The sequence below is a fragment of the Xiphophorus couchianus genome, chromosome 4 (assembly GCF_001444195.1).
Source record: "Xiphophorus couchianus chromosome 4, X_couchianus-1.0, whole genome shotgun sequence".
Classification (NCBI taxonomy): Eukaryota; Metazoa; Chordata; class Actinopteri; order Cyprinodontiformes; family Poeciliidae; genus Xiphophorus; species Xiphophorus couchianus.
Window position 1 is genome coordinate 20,373,828 of NC_040231.1, and position 18,971 is coordinate 20,392,798.

Genomic DNA, 18,971 nt, shown 5'->3' on the forward strand with positions numbered 1-18,971 from the left:
CATTTTTCAAGGTGGTTGCAAAGCCTGTCAAGACACATGAGCTTCCTTTTTCTTTCAACAGAATTTACATTTTACTGGCTACTGATTATGTTGGTGTCATTTATTTTAAAGTTTGATAAAAATAAAAAAAAAGCTGGCTTGTATAAAGAATATTGTCGTCACCACATTGCCAAGTCACAAATAACAGGCTCACCACAGAGCTATTAAAATAGTTTTAACATAAACACACTTGGTTTCACTGGAAGCATTATTTTCTAGACAAAAACAATGTAAATACGTTATTGTGGTTTAATAAGATAATTTTATTCTTCAGATTCCTCGTTGAGCTCATTTATACCTTTTATCATGTAGTCAGACTCTACAATACAGCAACAATCAAGACATCATACAAATCGCTTAATGTTACAGATACATCATACCCTGAAGAGACAAGCTGCACAGTACGAGGGTCTATAAACTCTTACTCTACACATCTGTGATGTAACCCATTCAGATAGTCATAAATATACAGATAATGTTTTATTATCCCAATAAAAACAAGGTTTTATAAAACGTAAATAAAACCTGTTTGGCATGACGCTAAATGATGGCACAATGCTAATGGCTGACATAGGAGCTCATAAAGTGCACTTCTGAGGCAGATTATTGCAAAAGTAAAATTAAATTATCGCAGCAGGGTCAAATTAACATTTCTAAACATGAACTTTAATTGAGAGGGAGTCGCATAATGTCCACACACAAGCAAAATAAATACAAGGTTAATTTCTGAAGTCAGAGGAAGGCCTGAGAGGTGGAAAAATAAATAATAAATCTGTAAGGACATGAATTTTATTCAGGACATGGACCTGCCTGCTTGTGATCTACAGTATTTGTGTTTAGTTTAATCCTTTCAGCTGTCTAGTGGTCTAATACGCATAATTTGACTTTTGCTGTTGATTTTAGTTACTGAAAAACTTCAGAACCTAGCTGTTTACAGAAGAATGAAAATTTTTTTTGACTGTAAACATGAGAGTAAAGCCAGGAAATGGTTTGATAAGCACAAATATGGATGATAGGTGGAACAGGTTCTCATTTAGTCTTCCATTTTTGTCCTCTTATGCAGCAAAGTGCCCCCTCATCATTTGGTACCCCATTTCATACCCATATGCCATCCAACCTTCCATTCTCTAAATCCACTTATATAATGCAGGGCTATACGGGGGTTCTTGCATGTCTCTAGTGGCCAATGTGCTCGAGGCGAGGTAACAACCACACACACACACACACACACACACACACACACACACCCGCCCTCATGCACGCACGCCCACGCACTCCTAGGAGCAAGTTAGAGTGTCCACTTAACATAACATGCATGTTTGTCGGTGGCAGGACGAAGAGAATCTATTCATGCATGGATCAGAAAGTACAAACTCCACACAGAAAAACCTCTGGTAGCCCCCCCTTTCTGGGAGTCAACAGTGCTAAGTTATCACTCTTTATCATGAAGTATGTTAGCAAAAAGTCATACAAAATGCAAAATTCTCAGGTAGTCTAACTATATTATTATCTAGAGAAATTATTTTGTACGAAATCTTTGTACAAAAAAATGTAAATTTAAATTTTCACTGCTCTATTTTCACTGCAAATAGAGCGAAATGACAAATGAGTATACTGACCAGCTGCCTTTGTAGCTGGATCGCAGAAATAACAGATCCAGGACGAGAACAAAACCCTTGTTCTCCCTATCCTCTCCAGAGCTCGATGGCTCTTGTTGATAAAGAGGAGCAGCATGAAGTTCCTCTCCTTATGTTTAGGGTGGATCCATGCCTACAACTCAATGAAATTCATTTCAGCCACTTGTGTCATGCTCCTTATTCTTTTAGTTCCAATCCACATCTCACGACTGCAGGTGATGTCTTGAATGCAGATGTACCAAAAAGTGTGAGGTTAGCCTTTTGGTCTAACTGGAGAAGTTAGACTAAAAATCTGAACTGGCTTTTCTCCTGTTCAGATTGGAGAGAACCCAAACTTACTGCAGATGAAGCTCTGATATGTCAAACCATTTCCTGCTCCATCTCACTAAGACTTGATACCAAGACATCCGACCTCTTTCACTCAAGTTAGACTCACTCCAGCCCAGAAAAACGCCAAAATAAATCACTCCTGCTTTTAGCTGTTTCCAGAAAGGAAACAGAAGTGTCCAGTCTTAACATAATCAGCCTAAACTGAATTAGTAAAATTGACTTGTTCTGGGATCCCTTACAGACAGCTCACTAAAAGCCACAGAAAGAGAAAGAGTGACTTCATTAGTTTTTCATAAAGCCATGATGACTAAAATTTAAAGTAGCTGAGTCAGTCTGGGATCTTATTAAAAATGATTGGATATCATGTATTTCTATTATGCAGCAGTTACAGCAAGCATTTGCCTCTCAGATCACTACCCAGCATATACATTTTAAATCAATTCAATTCTATAATTAATCTGTCTAGTTTTTATGGATGCAGTTCTGGTTTTAAACAGATATTAAATTATACACAGATTGACTGTATTTAACAATTAGGCGACTTCTGATGGCAACTGGTTGTGCTTGATTGTATTTAGGAATTTCAAAACAAAGACAACAACACATTATTTAGATGCTTTTTAACAAAAAGTTTGATAAGAACAGAATTATGTTGATGTTGAGGTTTTAGTGTGACAAAACATGGAAAACTTCAAAATGTAGTAATGTTTTTGCAAGGCAGTGCAAACGAACAACAACAAATTCACTGCAAATAAATTTTCCTTCTGCTTTCAAAGCTGGCATCCAGTGGCCAATCAGTGACCTGCAGTTTTGGACACTTCCACCCTCATTGTGACCTAACAGTAACTCACCTTTAGTTTATGACTAGACTGAGATCACAATCAGAGGAAGAAATGTATCATTTCCTCTGAAATAATAGCAATTTATAATGATGAACTTCTTTGTCTCTGTATGGTAAAACCAAGAATGGCATTCTTACAATCTTTGAATATGTATGAAAGTTAAAATTATGGCATCTTCGACTCTGACTTGCAACTGAAAATTAGGATCTTCTCAATTTCACTACATTCTCAGCTGAGTAAGTGTTACTGCAACTTGAAACATTCATACAACTCTGAAACGTTGACCTGTGGTTGATTCACCTGGATTTGTTTGCAACTGGACTTGAAACCGTGTCTTTGTGGTAAAAGCTTCCAACCTGCATGATTGCCCAGACCAAAGTAGATCTGGAAAAAACATGGACTGTTTCCACATTTTCTCCCTTCTGCAAAGCTTCGACTCCGCACATTGATCCTCATTTGGATAACATGATTGCAATCATTTAATATTTTGGACCAGAGCCACAAAAAATGTGCTTGCTAAAACAAAACAGTCCTCAGGTCTTCTCACCGTGGGGAGGGGACTGCTCTCTTTGAAAAAGCAGGGTCACACCTTTCCTGAAGCGGTGGTCCCTCACACTGTAGATGATGACATTACAGCAGCTGTTTCCTGTCAGGATCCAGAAGGCGAGAAAAGAAAAGTTGCACCACGTGTATCCCACCACATTTCCCAGCACAAACACTGCGATGGGAGAGAAGGATGCTGTGAAGGCAAATGTCAGTATGCCGATTGTCTTTGCAGCCTTAATGTCTGAGAATGATGGTCTGTGGGAGCATCCTCCTCCTCCCCCTCCGTCACTCAGACTCCCCTCTGAGAGCAGTTTGCGTTTTTGGGTGTATCGGCGAATGCTTGTGAAGGACACAACATTAACTGCTAATGTGCCACCCAGAAGTGTGAAGTCAAACGCTGGGAACAGCAGCAAAATGTTGGCATCAGGCGGGAGTCGGCCTCCAAACAACAGTGGGGCGTAGTTACACATGCGACTGCACTCATTGTACTCCAAAGTAAAGTTGCTGCTGAAGATGAGAGGGGTGAGAGCCAGAAGGAAGCTGGCTGCCCAGGACAGCAGGATGAGGAGCAATGTTCGCCTTCTGGTCACCAGCGCGTCTTTGTGGAGCGGCCACAGGATGGCCACGCTGCGCTCCAGAGTCATCAGGAAGATGGTGCTGATGGAGACAAAGGTGCACCCCGCAAACACGGGACCAATCAGCATGCAGGGCTGCCAGGGGCTCTCCATGTCACTGAAGGATGCCGATGTACCACCCTGGTACCACAAGGGAGGAGCGCTGGTCACCATCAGAGAGATTTCAGTGAAAACAGAGAAAGGAACCACGACAACACCCACCATCATGTCTGCTATGGCCAGAGACACTGTCAACAAGATTAACAAAGAAAAAAAAGATTATTTAGTTTAAATGGTTGAGAATCTGGCTTTTAATCACATCTGGTCAACTTTATCTCATGAGAAAAAAAAGAAATACAAGATGAAAAAAAACTACAAAGTTACCTTTCAAGTACCCTTGTGGTGTTCTCGACTGCCTAGTTTGCACAAACACTGTCAGAGTAACCACATTTCCAACCACAATAGCAAACGCCAGGCTGACCATGAAGGCCACCGCGAGGGTGCGGTTGAGCATCCCACAGCAGCAGAGGGTGCAGAGGGGTGGAAGTGACTGGCCAGAGCCATGTCCCGTCTGCGCAGTCGCTGTCAGGTTAAACGGACAGTCAGAGGTCACCAGAAGAGCTGCTGTGCCCACGGGAATGCTGGTGTTGGGAAGCAGCTCAGTCATGGCCCAGAGTGGTAATAATCTCTGTGAAGTGTTGGCAGAAAACCGGCTCAAGAAACCATGATGTAAAGTGGTTGGCCTTCCTAGAAAGAAATAGCAGAAGAAAAATTCATTAAAAGGTATTTTCAGTCATTCATTTTTGGCCAGATTTTGATAATGTAATAATCATGTGGTGGTCGATTTTAGCTATATATTTTTCTTGTTTATTTTCAAACAGCCCAGATAGTTACCATTATTTGCATAATATATATCAAGAGAAAATGTCACATGAGAGCATCTAGATTTACTGACATCACATCTACTTCGCTGAATGTGATCAAGTTGTTTGTAATGATTGTCCAAGGACACAAACTCTCCTCTTAACTTCAAATCAAACCTGTAAAATACAAATTAGTATTTCACCTATTGTGAAGTGCACACAGTGACTTCAATTTTTTCTGTTACTACTTTTCTCAGAAATGCACCTTGTCCTTTACAACGTGTTTACACAAACATCATTTACATTTATCCGTTGTAAATGGCAAAGCACTTTCAGAATCTCTCAAAAAAGCTTTTAGCAAGAAAAACAAAACTGTAGAAATTTATTTGAAAGTAATATTTTGATAAGTTTCTTATTTGTTTTATGCATCAAAGCATTAGTCTGAGAAACCACTTCTTGTGACTGACAGATTTGACACCTTGGGAATTATTATTTTTTCTTACATGAACTAAGGAGGTGACAAAATGTTCTCGCGGAAGACAGAAATAATAAAAACAATAGGTCTCTTACTATGTTATGTCTGGGCATGAACCATTTCCAAATTTAAAACTTCTGTCACACTTTTTTCCCTTCTTTGCATGATGGTGTGTGGAAAAGCATCCGCTACATTGGCCTAACAAATTCCCTTCATGAAAGAGAACAAAGTGAATTTTGAGAAATGTCATGTACTGCCATGTATTTAAAGTAAGTGTAAATTTTAAAGCTCTTCCGTTTTTACAGTTCACAGTGTTCAGCTGCGTCAGGGCTGAGTATGTTACTGTTGCCACAACATCAGTGTCTTTTTGTCTTGTTTGATATGTAGATCAATAGAACGACAGAAAAGGACTAACTTTTCTGTCAAAGGAACATGTTTAAGAACAAATATTTAAAAATTATAATCTAGTCTAGGGTTACCCCTTGGTTTTATTGTCTGTGTATTGTGGTTACTTGCTATTCCTTGACTCTAACACAGTTTGAGGCATCAATCCTGTCAGTGCCCAAACTCCAAGTTCAGGACCAAATGTCTTTCACAGCTGACAATTAAATACACGAGTCCTTCCATCATCTGTGTTGTTCAGTGGGCTGGAGAGCAGGAGGGTACACTCGTCCAAGAAAACACAGAGTAACAGGAGCAGACATATTCAGACCAGGGCCAAAACCAAAGCAATGTTTGTGGATTGGCTTAGAGCACAAGAGCAACTACTAAAGACTCAACTATTTAAAGAATTAGAGTTCAAACAATCACAGAAATATGCTCTTGCTGTCATGCTGTTCTGTATTTCATAAAAATCCAGAGAACAGATAATATTTTGTTAACTTCCACCAAATCCTGTGCTCAGTCTAAATCTCACTTATGGATAATTGTCTTGACGTTCGTGGGATAAAACAAACGATTATGACAGAAAGCTGCATTTTCTGTCTTACCCACATATGTTTGTGATAAAACTGGCTTCAGAAGAAATATTGTGACAGTAGTATAGATACAAAAGAAAAAGAAAATCACCCAACAGCAAATTTCTTAGAACAAATTATTTTCATGTGAAATAGTTCTCACACATTATATGTCAAACTTTGTGTGATTCCTGTGTCTGACAACAAAAAATAGATTTATGCCTTATCCACCTCCTTAATAACTAAAGGAGGACTTTACATATTAGATGATTTCCATTGTGTATATTAATGCATTGTAAGCTATATTCTTTACTTGAATTATTAAAATAGACAATCATGAATGTTTTAGAGGGAAATTCAACTATTTGCAGATTTTAGCTACTGGCTAGTGTCTGTGGTCCTTAACACTGGCAAATCTTTTATAATAAAATGTAAATTTTCATCTTTCATCACTTTAAAATATACCAAATACCAAAGTATGGATAGATTGCCATCATTTATCTAATTATTGTGCATTAACTTTGTACTATAAAATTTTATTTTTCTAGTTCTCAGCAGGAAATGAATGAATGAATGAATGAATGAATATACTTTATTACGCCCAGAGGGAAATTCATATTTCAGTACATTCTGTCCAAATAGAAAGGTGCAGCCTTATTTGCCAAATGCTACAGTGCTAAGTGCAGTACTAGTGGAAACTATTTTTCACCATGTAAAATGTACAAAAACTAAAGGAACATTTTCATAATTATTGTCCCTGTCCTTTGATGTTTGTTGCATGTGTTTCCTCCTTCTCTTTCTGCCCATTTCATGTCTCAGTTCTGCAAATAAAGAGCCACTCATGCCACAAAAACCTTTATTAACAAAATGTTTCCCTGTCAGACTTGCCACTTCTGAGCATTCTTGATGTATCTCTGACTGGGAACACAGTTAGATACCAGGTCAAAAAGAATCATCTGCAAAAGGGCATACTGCATTCCTTGAGCTTTGAAACTGAAGTTTTTGTTGTAACATCTGCCAGACCTTTACTGAGATCCAACCCTGTTGTTCCTTATACAATTGATCCACTTTATGAGTGATTCAACTGAGCTTGAATTTTATGTGCGATTTTAAAAACAAATTCTAATGTTTTGTTTCTAGTGTTAAAATAAGTGACCTTAAAATAGACCAGATTTTTCTCAGGAATCATGCCCTGTAAGTTTGCTTGCAGTTCCGTACATGTAGTTTGGAGTTTTGATCCAAACTTTCAGTATTTTAACACAATGCTTCAAGAATCATCCTCTTTTGCTCCAAATTATTTTTAAACGTGTTGTGTAGCAATAACATTATCATCATTCACAATTTAATAAGATTTCATGATTAATTTATAAGTTTGTCTCCCAGTTTTCTAAGTACTTGGTTTTATTTAAAGGTGCCAGGTATTTATAAATTAAATAGTCTGTCTTCGGAGGTTTAATGTTAATGTGCAGTCATTGCCTGCAGCCTCTAAAAGGTTCAACACAAATATCACCACAGGCATTTTTTTTTAGTATTTTTGTTTTTTAGACTCATTCGATGTGAAAAACCTACAAGCAATGTCATAAAAGAGCTTCTGATCAGATTTCGATACTCCAAAGGAAACATTTTATCTCTAATTATTACGTCAATGTTGCAAAGCAAAAGTAAAATGAAGAAATGTGTTTGTTTCCTGTTCTTGGTGTTGTACACTCATATGTCTACTTTCAGGAGGCCCACTCTCATTATGGTCTCAAAAATATGTGCATAGCTCCTAGTGGGCTGTGTAGCTGCCTAAGGTGAGATTACACAGAGCCCTCATGAAATCACTCACTGATTGCCTGATTGACTGATCCTATTTTCTGTGGTTCGACTTACTTCTCATCACAGTAGCATTCAGAGAAGGCAGCATTATATTCTCCAGCATTCAGGAAAGACTCCTTCACTCGGTGTCCCGACGGAGTAATCTGTATACTGAACGTGTTGTAAAAAATGCTCCATGCTCATGTTAAGTACATGCACAGTAAAGACTTACCTGAATAAGAAATGCTCTTATTCTATTACATTTTCCTGCTTCACAGTTATTGCCACCCTGTGAATATGTGCGCTATACCTTTAAATAAATTAGGCTTTTATTGTGGAAGACCAGTCTTACTTTAAATCATTGTCTGCAGTGAGAGTTGGAGACTTGAACATTTTTAAGCCAATTCATCATTTATTAACATGAACAAACATCTCAATGGTATGTTCTCTTGTTGCTCAAGTTTTCAAGAGTGATTAAGAAAATTAATCTCTGTGTGAAGTCATGCCATAACCCAGGAAATTATAGGGTTTATTTATAATGTGGGTTTATTTTAGATCTTTTTTAGGGTGTTGAGAGAAGTTTTACCTGTAAACACTCTGAGGAGAGAATGTGATGTTTTGTTTTAAACGCTCAATTTAGTTTCGTTGTATTTCTACCACTTTGTTATAATGTGGACTTTGATTAGGAAATAAACAAAGTCCGCGATTGCATATGCGCTTAAAGGCTTGAAAGACTTTTTAGTTCAGAGAAAGAATAAACTGATTTAGACTTTTTGTTAAAATATTTTCTATTAAGAAAGAGGAAGGCAGATGATGAGGAAATCAAGCAGTTTCTTTTATTCTTCATGAATTGAGATTTCCAACCATATCACTGAGCAAACGCTGACAACAATGAAGAAACTCATCAAGGCCAGGCCTTGAGAGAGCTGACTTTCAATATATAGAGAAAAAAATAAACTTCTGAATTCATGAAACGCGTGGAGTGGGCGGAAGGGGAAGGCCTTGCAGATTGACGTAAAATCTATTTGAGTTTTTGACTGTGATTCACATTTCTTTGAAGGCGATATAATATCTTAGAAAAAAAATTTATAAAAAAAATCCCTTGTGAAAATAATTTATTTCAAATGTGGCTTATCTCTTCTGTTTTTGGGAATGTTTTCAGCAGTTTTAGGCTTTTTTTCTCTATGAACATAATTTGTTTACTTAAACTTATTACAGCTCATTAGAGTGGAGAAACAAAAAAAAGATAATTGTTTGTGAGAGGACAGACAATCAGCCTCATTTGGAGGTTTCTGCTGTTACCCTGAGTAAAGATGACAAGCGGAAGTCATCCCTGCGGCAGAACCTCAGGCGTGGTAACGCAAGGAGCTAACAGCAGAGGCAGAGCACGCACACACACACACACACACGCGCCCACCCCCCACGCCCACACACACACACACACACAAGACTTGCAGCTCTTAGAAAGATAAAGTCTTCACAACCAGTGAACAGACAGAGATTTTACTTTGCATGGACTGAGAAATGCAGCATTAATCGCAGCTTATGGTGACACAATATAGTAAAAAATGTCTAATAAGTGAAAGTTGTAGGGAGAATATGTTTGCGTGTGTTCAGCTGCAGTTTGGCTGCACAACATTCTTTTAATGAGCTTTTATTTTCAAAAGTTTTATCCTAATGAAATGCATCTTAAAGAAATTCTCAAGCGCTCAGAAAAAACACAACAATGCAGAAATCAATTTTCAGTGTTGCACTTTAACAATGTTAGCAATATTTGCTTTTATCAAAATGAGAGAAGTTGCTTTAAAAATAGAACTTCTTGTTCTTTGGAGAACTTTGTGCTTGAAAATCTTTTTTCCATGAACTTGGTGCTTGAATATCTGTTTTCCATGCGTGCAGTGAATGAGATTTGACAGGGCTTTGGCCCTGACTGACGGGTTCGGGCATTTGCAGGAGGACCTCCAGGGCCCGGTCAGGACTCTCCAGCCAGGTCGCCCACAAACACACAGAGGTCATGGGTAGTACTAAGCATGCTGGACGAGTCTGCACTGAACCGCCCAAGGCTTTCTCTGCTGCAGCATGCAGGCTGAATCTGGACTTTCTCTTCACATCTTGGCCTGTCATCCTGTCTGTGCAGGTTCCCTTTGTGTTTGACAAGTGCACACAGACACAAAGAAGCTTTCATGTTTTTTTTTGTGTCTGTCACCATATTATGGTCTTGCTTACATTTTTCACATCATTCCTGTGCTCAGTGTTTAAATAAACAACATTGATTGTATTTTTCTTTATTGCACGAATAATCCCTTTGTGCTTTCAGGTTATATAGTGTACATGTTGACATATAAAATGAATTGTTACAAAAATACAAACGCACTAAATAATACTTTATTTCAAATCAGGCCGAATTACATTCTGTTTACATTTTTAAATATCTTTTTAAATTACCTATTTACTTCAACAGTTGAAAGATACAGAGTTCATTTGATGCAGAAAAGCCGCCTAATATTAATGTAAGAAAAACTGAGATCTTAATAAATACATCACTGCATAACTAACAAAATAATGTACATTTACCAGATTTGCTTACAAAGCTCATATAAAATAATTTTTACCCATCTGTGTGAATACATCAAAGTGAAAATTAAACCACCAAAGTAAATGAAATATGTCAAAATTATTAAATTTCTATGGTAAACAGTGTACTTTTGGAAACTAGCAAAAATAAATAAATCTCTGAAATAGCATCTGAATTCTGGACATATTAACAAACTAACCAAAAATATACGGTACTATTACTATTTCAAAGTGCACACAGTCGAAACTGTTACTGCTTCATCCATCAAGCATCTTCTAGTGATTATTGAGCATTGGCAAAACAAAAATAAGCTATTAATATTCAAACATTAACTTGCAGACTGCAGTTAAACTCCACTGATTAGAACTGATTGACAGCTGAAACGAGTTAGATGAAAATGTTGTCACACTGGACATGTGTCTGCCTCTTCCTCCCTCTCAGTGACTCCTGGTCTCTTTAACACGCTGGACATCATCACTGCGCCGTGTCAACAGCAGCAACACGACTCAATGGACTGATATTACACAAGACTCCACCCAACAGTTTCATTGATGAAACATTTCAGTCTTAACACATGAGGTTTGGTTATTACTTTAGAGTGATTTTTATCAACTCTGAGTAATACAAACACAATAAAATGGGCTTTATTAAAACTTAAATTATTGTTTTGAAAACTTATTTTAATTCATTGGATTATCACAATGTAGGTCGTTGTGATAATCCATTTTATGTCTGCCTGTGCCAGCCACAAACCAATCAAATCGATTCTTAGTACTGAATTATTTGGTGTTTAAGTACTTCAGTATTCAAACAATCACTGGAGATAAATATAATTATTGAATACAAATTACAAAACACACAACATGATGCAACAGATAGTAAATTAATCTAACTGGATCATCTTACCAGCATTTCCACTGTCATCGACCGTGGAGCATTTGTGCAGACAAAGGTGCATAAAAAGAAACACAATCCAGGTTTAAAGTGTCGACTTGGTGGAAGTTAAATCCAGTATGAACCTCTCAGGTAGCAGGAGGAAGTGGAGCTCTGCTCCTTGTGGTTCGTTCTCCAGAGGAGCGTAAAGCCTCTCAGACACTCCAGCTCTCTGCTTCTGTAATTCAGCCTCTCCCATCTCCCTCCTCCACCTCTCTCTCCTGCTTCTGAAACCTCCAACCACAGCTTTCCTCTCTCCTCCTCACCCACCTCCCCATCAAGCACACACACACACACACACACACACACGCACACACGCCTACATACTTCCCTAGAGCTTCAAGGTAAAGTCCACAGTTGTGTTTTGCTCCTCTTTCTCTTTCTTTCCTCCCATATTTGCCCTGTGATGTGTGTCCCTCCACTTTCATCTCCTCCACTCCAAAACATCTGTCATGTTTAGTGTCTTTGAGGCTTGAAATCTTCTTTTATTGTCTCTGCAAGCCTGATCTTATAGCTCACTCTTCCCTCAGCTCATAGGGAAGCATGTTTAGGGAAAGATTTTCTTTCTTTGCTGCACACTTTTATTTTTATCCACGTGTAAACTGTGTAAAATTAATAACAGAAACAGTAACTAATGAGAGTTGACTGTTCTAATAACATCCTTTCTTGGGGCATTTTTCTAGCTCTTCTAGGCTTTGTAGTGTCCACAGTGTCCACATCCATCCTCTGTGTTTATTATCTCAGGGAAGCAGAGATAACTGTGCTCCCATGAGATCCTGCCTTTAAAAACAACTGGAAAAAACTGGACATCAGATTCAAAAATCCCACACAAATGCAGAAAGTCAAAGTTTCAGCAGGGTTGTTTGAAAGCTGAAGAAGTAATTATGTGGCCAAAGTGAAGTAACATGCAGCAATGCCCATGCAGAACTGTGTTATGTAACCTCAATCCTCAAGCGTTTTTGTAAACCTGCCAAATAAATAACCATAGGACATGTCCCCTTTCTGTAGAATAAGGGTCATACTGTATATCTGATTCTGCTTTCCAACAAGAACTGACCTGGCCTCTTTTTGGAGACGTATAAAAGGGCAAAAGCTTGTTAATGTACAACATGGTTGGTGGCACAATTCAGGCACATGCTTCAAAAACAGTTCTGTTAAAAGTCATACCAGGAATAATTTAATACAAAACAGGAAACATTCAGCGGAATAAATTACATTTGAAGCCCTGGGGTTTATAATGCCTTTGAGTCTGGTCAAATTAAACTAATGTTACATTACAGACCAAAACATAGACCACTATATAGTTATATATGTCTTTTTTCATGCATGCACTTTAGGTTATGTTTTAGTTAGTACCTTTTAGCGTGGCTCCGTTAAAACAGAAAGTCCCAATGTAACGATTTTCTTTATAAAATTATACATAGAATTCTTCAGGTATGAATTTTACCTGGTAAAATATCCAATCTTTCAAAAGAAAGTAAACTGTAAATCTAATATGCATAAAAGTAAAGCTGCTGTCTGTTAGAGATCATCTGAATATTTGGGGTTTCAACAAATGTCCAACTTGTGTCTGTAAACTTGATTCCAATATTTATCAGAGCAAAATGCTGCACTTATCAGAGATTTGTCAGAATTAAAAGTCATGAATTTGCTTCCACTTCACAATTATCCATTGATGTGTGTTGGTTTATCTTGTAAAAATATATATAGTTTTAGAATTTTATTTGAGAAAATGCAAAAATAAATAAATAGATGAAAATGAAGGGATTTAAGTACTTTTGCAGGCAGTACTGCACATTATGTGAAATTGAAAAAGGCATGTGTTTCTGCCTTCTATGCACATGACTCATTTTGAAGAGGTGAGGAAATGAAATGTCTACTGTTGCCATGTTCATTCATTGTGTAACCAGCTGGTGACATGCAAACAAACTACAGTAGCTATCATGTCAGATGAGTGGAAACCTCCTTAAATTCAGGAGTTAAATGCATTTATGGGATCACATGGAGTCTGAACCACCTGAAACATAAACTCAAGATTTCTAAGAGGCGTGAGCAAATTTCCTGCTGAAGAGTTTCTGTATGAAATCAGGCTGGGAATGTTTTTGCCTCAGGTCAGCCATGGCTGCAATGCTTAACACCGCCAGAATGAAATGACTTCATTTGAGATGAGTGCCTGGTTTTTTCTCATTACCAGTCATGAGCCAAGGCTGCAAAGCCAATTAAAAAAGCCACACCACATTCAAAAGAACCAATAATAAATCTTCTCCCTCAGTAAAAACTCCAGTTTTCTCTCAGTGACATTCCTCACATGTGAGTCAAATTGAGACTGACTGTAGAGAAGAAAAACCTTTGACCTCTGTACATGAATTGACTGTATTATCTTCATACTAACAAAATACACATTCTGCACAAGGTTAAATATGTTATTATCTATGACCCGGTGTGCTTAGCTTTTGAATTTCCATTTCTTGAAAGCACCATTCACTTTTTATTGCTTTATTTTGTATCTGTAAATATCACTTTTGTCATAATTTATCATTTTAATGATATCTTGTAAGAACAATTATTATTTAAAGATGAAAAACAAGAGTAGAACTGCTTTATGACTTTAGTGGTGCGTTGCAATTTTTTTCTTCTTCCTTTTATCTGTTTTGTCTATGTCACAGGACTTCAAATTAGGTTGAATTATCTCCCATGAATCATGAAACTGCAAAGCCATTCCGTGACCTTTTGCAAATAAATATGCAGAGCAGGATTGTTGGACTTTCTACTTTGCAGCTTTTTACTGTCAGACTGCTGGCATATTTAAATACTGCCAGGAAAACCAAGATACACTCTGCTCTCGTTTCATGCAGGAAGACCTAATGAGGCAATATTTGCCTTATCTTCAGTAAATAGTGGAATGCGCAGTAAGCTGCAATCTGTCATTTTCCTGTCTTTATTTTCAGTAGACTGTGATGCAAAACCATTTTCAGTCTCTTTAACATGAACTAAAAGGAGGTGAACTAAATTTATAAAATAAAAGAAGACAGAACCTTTCTTATTGCCCAATTTTGTTACTATATGCAACATGTTCTGATTCTTTATTTTGCAAGAGAAGCTTGTATTGTTCATGAATTGCACTTTAAAAGTTTTATTGTATTTTCTTCTCATTCTGACAATTTAGAAACTATCAAACAGACCAAAGAACGTGTTGCGAGATTTTGCTATTTCGCATCTCATTGCGAAATACTGGGAATCCTGTTTTCATGTGCCAAGCAGAAATTTCCAGATCAGTCTTTTATCTTTCAACAGATATAAATATCTCAGCACCAGAAATGCACAACGCACTGAAAAGGAGAGGCCACAACCATCACTGGAGAACATGCTCGCTGTCAACAAGGAGTAAGATTAAAATATTTATTGCTTTGCATCACAGAGGAAAACTGAAAGCAATTATCTTTATTTATAACATCAAAAGGCTTTGCAATTTAGATAAATATAATTCATAGAAAAGTGTAAACTGAGTTAAGAATATGCAAAAACCTTTGGAGATCTTGTGTAAAACAGTTTTTACAAAGCCAAATTTTAAATTCCCAGCAAAAATCAATTGCCTAAACAGGTTAAAATGATAATAATTAATAACCTTGATTTTTAAGTAGTTCATTTGTCAATACTTTTTTTTTTACATGTCTAGTTTTTTGTCTCAGCTGATCCAGTTGAATAAATCCAGTAGATGCCTTCTTCTTAGTTGACTCTGTTGTCGTTTGAAGGTTTTTCCTTGCGCTGGTCCTCCTGGCCGCCGTCCTGGCAGAGGGAACAATCAGAGACTCAGGTAACGCAAACATTCACTGCTTAGCTCAGCGTTGACAAAGATCTAAAAATTGTATTTTATTATTTCTGTATTTATTTGTCTGGTAACAAAGTTTGTATGACCAAGATAGTTTAATCTATGAAAGTGCAGTTTACTGTTTACCTAAGATTTATGTTCACTTTCAGACGGCCTAATTAGAATAGAGATCCATGCGATAAATCACAAGCCAGGAGTTACGTCACTAACGATTACAACAGATAAAGCTTACGAAAAGCTAACATTTATTAGCTTTTTGTGGGGAGAGAACACCTATAGCTTCCCATCCCAAATATTATGGAAAATTTTAAATTGGGGAATAATTTACCTCTCATAGCAATATTTTTAGTATATTATATATTTATTTTTATAGCTGTTTCTTAAATTTTTGAGTCAAGTTCATTTTAGTTTTCTTTGCCCCGTGGTGCTTAATTTTATTGTACTTGGACATCAATTGTTCTTCAGATTTTTTTTTATTTCTTCCATATTTTTTTATTTACTTTTTCTGACCTCTACCTCTGCCCCCTTTGGATTTTCCAGCCTATGCTTCATGAATGGGCCACCAAAAGATCAAGACATGTGATATTTTAACGTATCTTGTTTTTTATGAGAAAATGTTTTCAACTGGAATACAAAATAAAATTATAATAATAAATTAGCTGGTTTTATATTTTCCCCTAAAAAATTAGGCATCCTTCGTTTGAAGCGGATGGTTGGTGGGACGTTGGCCCCTCACGTTCCCTGGCAAGCTATGGTCTACCTGTCTGACAGCGTGTTGGATGGTGGGTATGCAGGCGGCGCTCTCATCTCCGACCGCTGGGTGTTGACGGCTGGAAGGAACCTCTTTATTAGAAAGAGTCGACAGGACACTCAGGGAAAAGATCCTGTCATCCCAAAAGTATATTTAGGAATCTCACAAAAGGCAGAAGCCGACGCCTCCAAAGAAGTCGCTGTAGACAAGGTGAGGAATTGGCTTCTTGTTAAAAAAAAAATGGCTTTAAATACTGATAACTAGACATTTGCTAAATGTCTGTCATTTTTGTGTTAGTTAATTTGAAAGGAAAATAGAAAACAAGGAATTATTGCCCTTCTTTTTATTTCATTACTGTGCCTATGTTGCATTTAAATTTTTTAGGAGCTGGAATAAAATTACTTTAGATTTTAAGCTCCAGGGTTAGTGAGACAAATGACATCCAGGAAGGATATATGAAGTGATTTGTGAAAGGAAGAGAAACATTTTTGTACTTTCTTGCTTTGTTCTTTCATCTTTCTCAGTTCATAACCATGTTAGACTTTAATTTCTTTAGGCGTTCAAACCTTATTATAAAAAAACTTAATATAAAAGGAAAAATTATTCTTATTTTGACTTGTTCAAAACTTGTTCGCCTGGGAAAGTATTCAGAGTGAGACATTGCTTTAGGTAGCAAAGCTCAGTTTGTTTTGATAGCTTTGGGATATGAGATTAAAGGACTTTTTATTACATTCTTTATAGAAAACAGCAACAAAAAAAAAAAGGAGATTAAAAATAAGAGATATTTACATTCTCCTCCTGTAGGTTTTTCTTCATCCAGGCTTCCAGAATCAGACTGACTGGGACAACGATCTGGCTCTGATCAGACTTAAAGAGTCTGTAATCATGACTGATAAGATCACTGCAATCCCCCTCCCAGAGAGAGGCCAGGACCTGGACACTGTTGTGGGCGGGTCAGGGGTCATCGCTGGCTGGGGCTGGGGGATCCACCTCACCCCTGCTACATCTCTCAAATACCTCATTCTCCCTCTGGCTAATTACTCCGACTGCAAAGCAGAATACGACCGTACCACACACACCCCGAGTCTGGATGACAACATGTTCTGCACCAGACCCACAGAGCTTGAGGAAAACATTTGTTTTGGTGACGCGGGAGGCGCTCTGGCTGTCAGAGATGCTCAGTCTGGGGACGTGTACGCTGCGGGGATCCTCTCCTACGACAAATCCTGCAGCCGAAACAACTACGGCGTCTACATGAAGATTTCTTCGTATTTACCTTGGATCCACAGAGTCATTAGAGGAGATACAGAGAAGTCGTCTGCTCTGCGCTCTGATGTAATGGCTAAAATGTACCGATAGCAGCCACAGAGCTTCAGGCTCTCTTGTTTTGATAGATGTTTCGAGAGAGAAATCATTGCAATGTATTGTGTCAGTAAATGGCTTTAATTCATGTCTGTAGATTAAATGTTGTGACAAGTGAAAACATTGGATTTGATTTACAGTCTTGTCACAAACCCACAGAGTGGTAAATAGGCCACACTAATAATGATTTTTTTGGCCTTATTTCTAAGTTAGTTTGTATTTGACATATTTCTGAAGTGAATTTCAGAAAGGGGTATACATTGAAATATGTAAATTTACAAAGGCTACCAAAATAACAAGCATAAATCCATCAACTGCATGCTTCTTGTGTGTATGCACTCTTGTGGGAAAAGTTGAAAGGAGAAGAGCAAAACATGTTTTTATATTTAGGTCAGAGCTTCTATTAATCTTTTGTGAAATGACCCAAGGGTCTGAATTTAAGAGCAAGGTTTGAAACAAGCTATTTCGAGTTATTTAGGGGGGGAGAGAGTTGTAAAACTCACCAGTAATTGTAGTGTAGAGATGAGTCCCGCTGAAGTTGAAACCAGATATTTTATTAAAAAATAAAGACAGAGTTGCTTCTCTTTCTTATCAAATGTAATGAGCCAAAGTGATTTGGCTCATCTGATCAGTTGGCCTCCTATGCACCTTTTTTTGGCAGACACCCGAACATGTAGCACACCAGAAACTAGCTACATGAAGGAACTCCAAGCCCTTTCTAGCCTGAAAAATATTTCAGATCCTCCAGAATCAAGTGTGAGTGGGATTTGAGATGACTCAAAAGCAGATATCACCTGGTTTGTGATATCTGCTGGTTTGTGATATAAGTGAGATGGTTTTATAATGATTAAATAAGGAAACAAAGAAAATCAGAGCAAAGAGGCAGCGTGAAAGCAGCAGAAAAATCCAGTAAAGAAAGCAGAGAGCTTAAATACTGTGGTTAATGGGTCTTTCATAAACCGAATGGAGAAGCTGAACACATACAGGTCTACTGACCAACAAAAAAAGACTAATATAAATATAAAACTATAAAATACACAACAGAACACAAGAAGGCACTTCAAAACTCAATGCAAATTAATGGGCAGAGAAAAATCTTAGAATAAAACAACAAAAATGATCTAAATACCAACACAGGTGGGGACCAATAACATAAACAGCTGTATATCCTGCTTACATCCTAACCTTGAATAAGTTAAAGTCAACGGATGGGCAAACAGACAGATGGAAATGTGGCCTAATTGGTTAATAATCACACAATCTGTCCTGGATAGACAGAATATTCTATCTACAAAACACTTTGCATTTCATTTATAATTTAAATGTTGAATATTAAATATTTTCCAGGCACATACTGTCAGTTTATAACATTATTAAGTAACTATGTTACCTACTTCAGTTGTTAAAACATGCTGTTTAAAT

The 18,971-nt window shown here is 37.4% G+C and overlaps 2 protein-coding genes across 2 annotated transcripts; one reads left to right on the plus strand and one right to left on the minus strand.

Annotated features, from left to right (window-relative positions):
- Window positions 1-307: 307 nt before the first annotated feature.
- LOC114142590 (trace amine-associated receptor 13c) lies at window positions 308-4,750 on the minus strand. Its single transcript, XM_028013931.1, has 2 exons — window positions 4,393-4,750; window positions 308-4,256 (listed from the first exon to the last, which is right to left on the minus strand). Exons 1-2 carry the CDS (start codon window positions 4,673-4,675, stop codon window positions 3,382-3,384), a joined length of 1,158 nt encoding a protein of 385 aa, XP_027869732.1. The 5' UTR covers window positions 4,676-4,750; the 3' UTR covers window positions 308-3,381.
- A 10,154-nt stretch (window positions 4,751-14,904) lies between these two features.
- Window positions 14,905-17,859, plus strand: hp (haptoglobin). Its single transcript, XM_028013880.1, has 4 exons — window positions 14,905-14,991; window positions 15,360-15,421; window positions 16,126-16,397; window positions 16,992-17,859. The coding sequence occupies exons 1-4, from the start codon at window positions 14,972-14,974 to the stop codon at window positions 17,544-17,546; spliced, it is 909 nt and encodes a 302-aa protein (XP_027869681.1). The 5' UTR covers window positions 14,905-14,971; the 3' UTR covers window positions 17,547-17,859.
- Window positions 17,860-18,971: the final 1,112 nt, after the last annotated feature.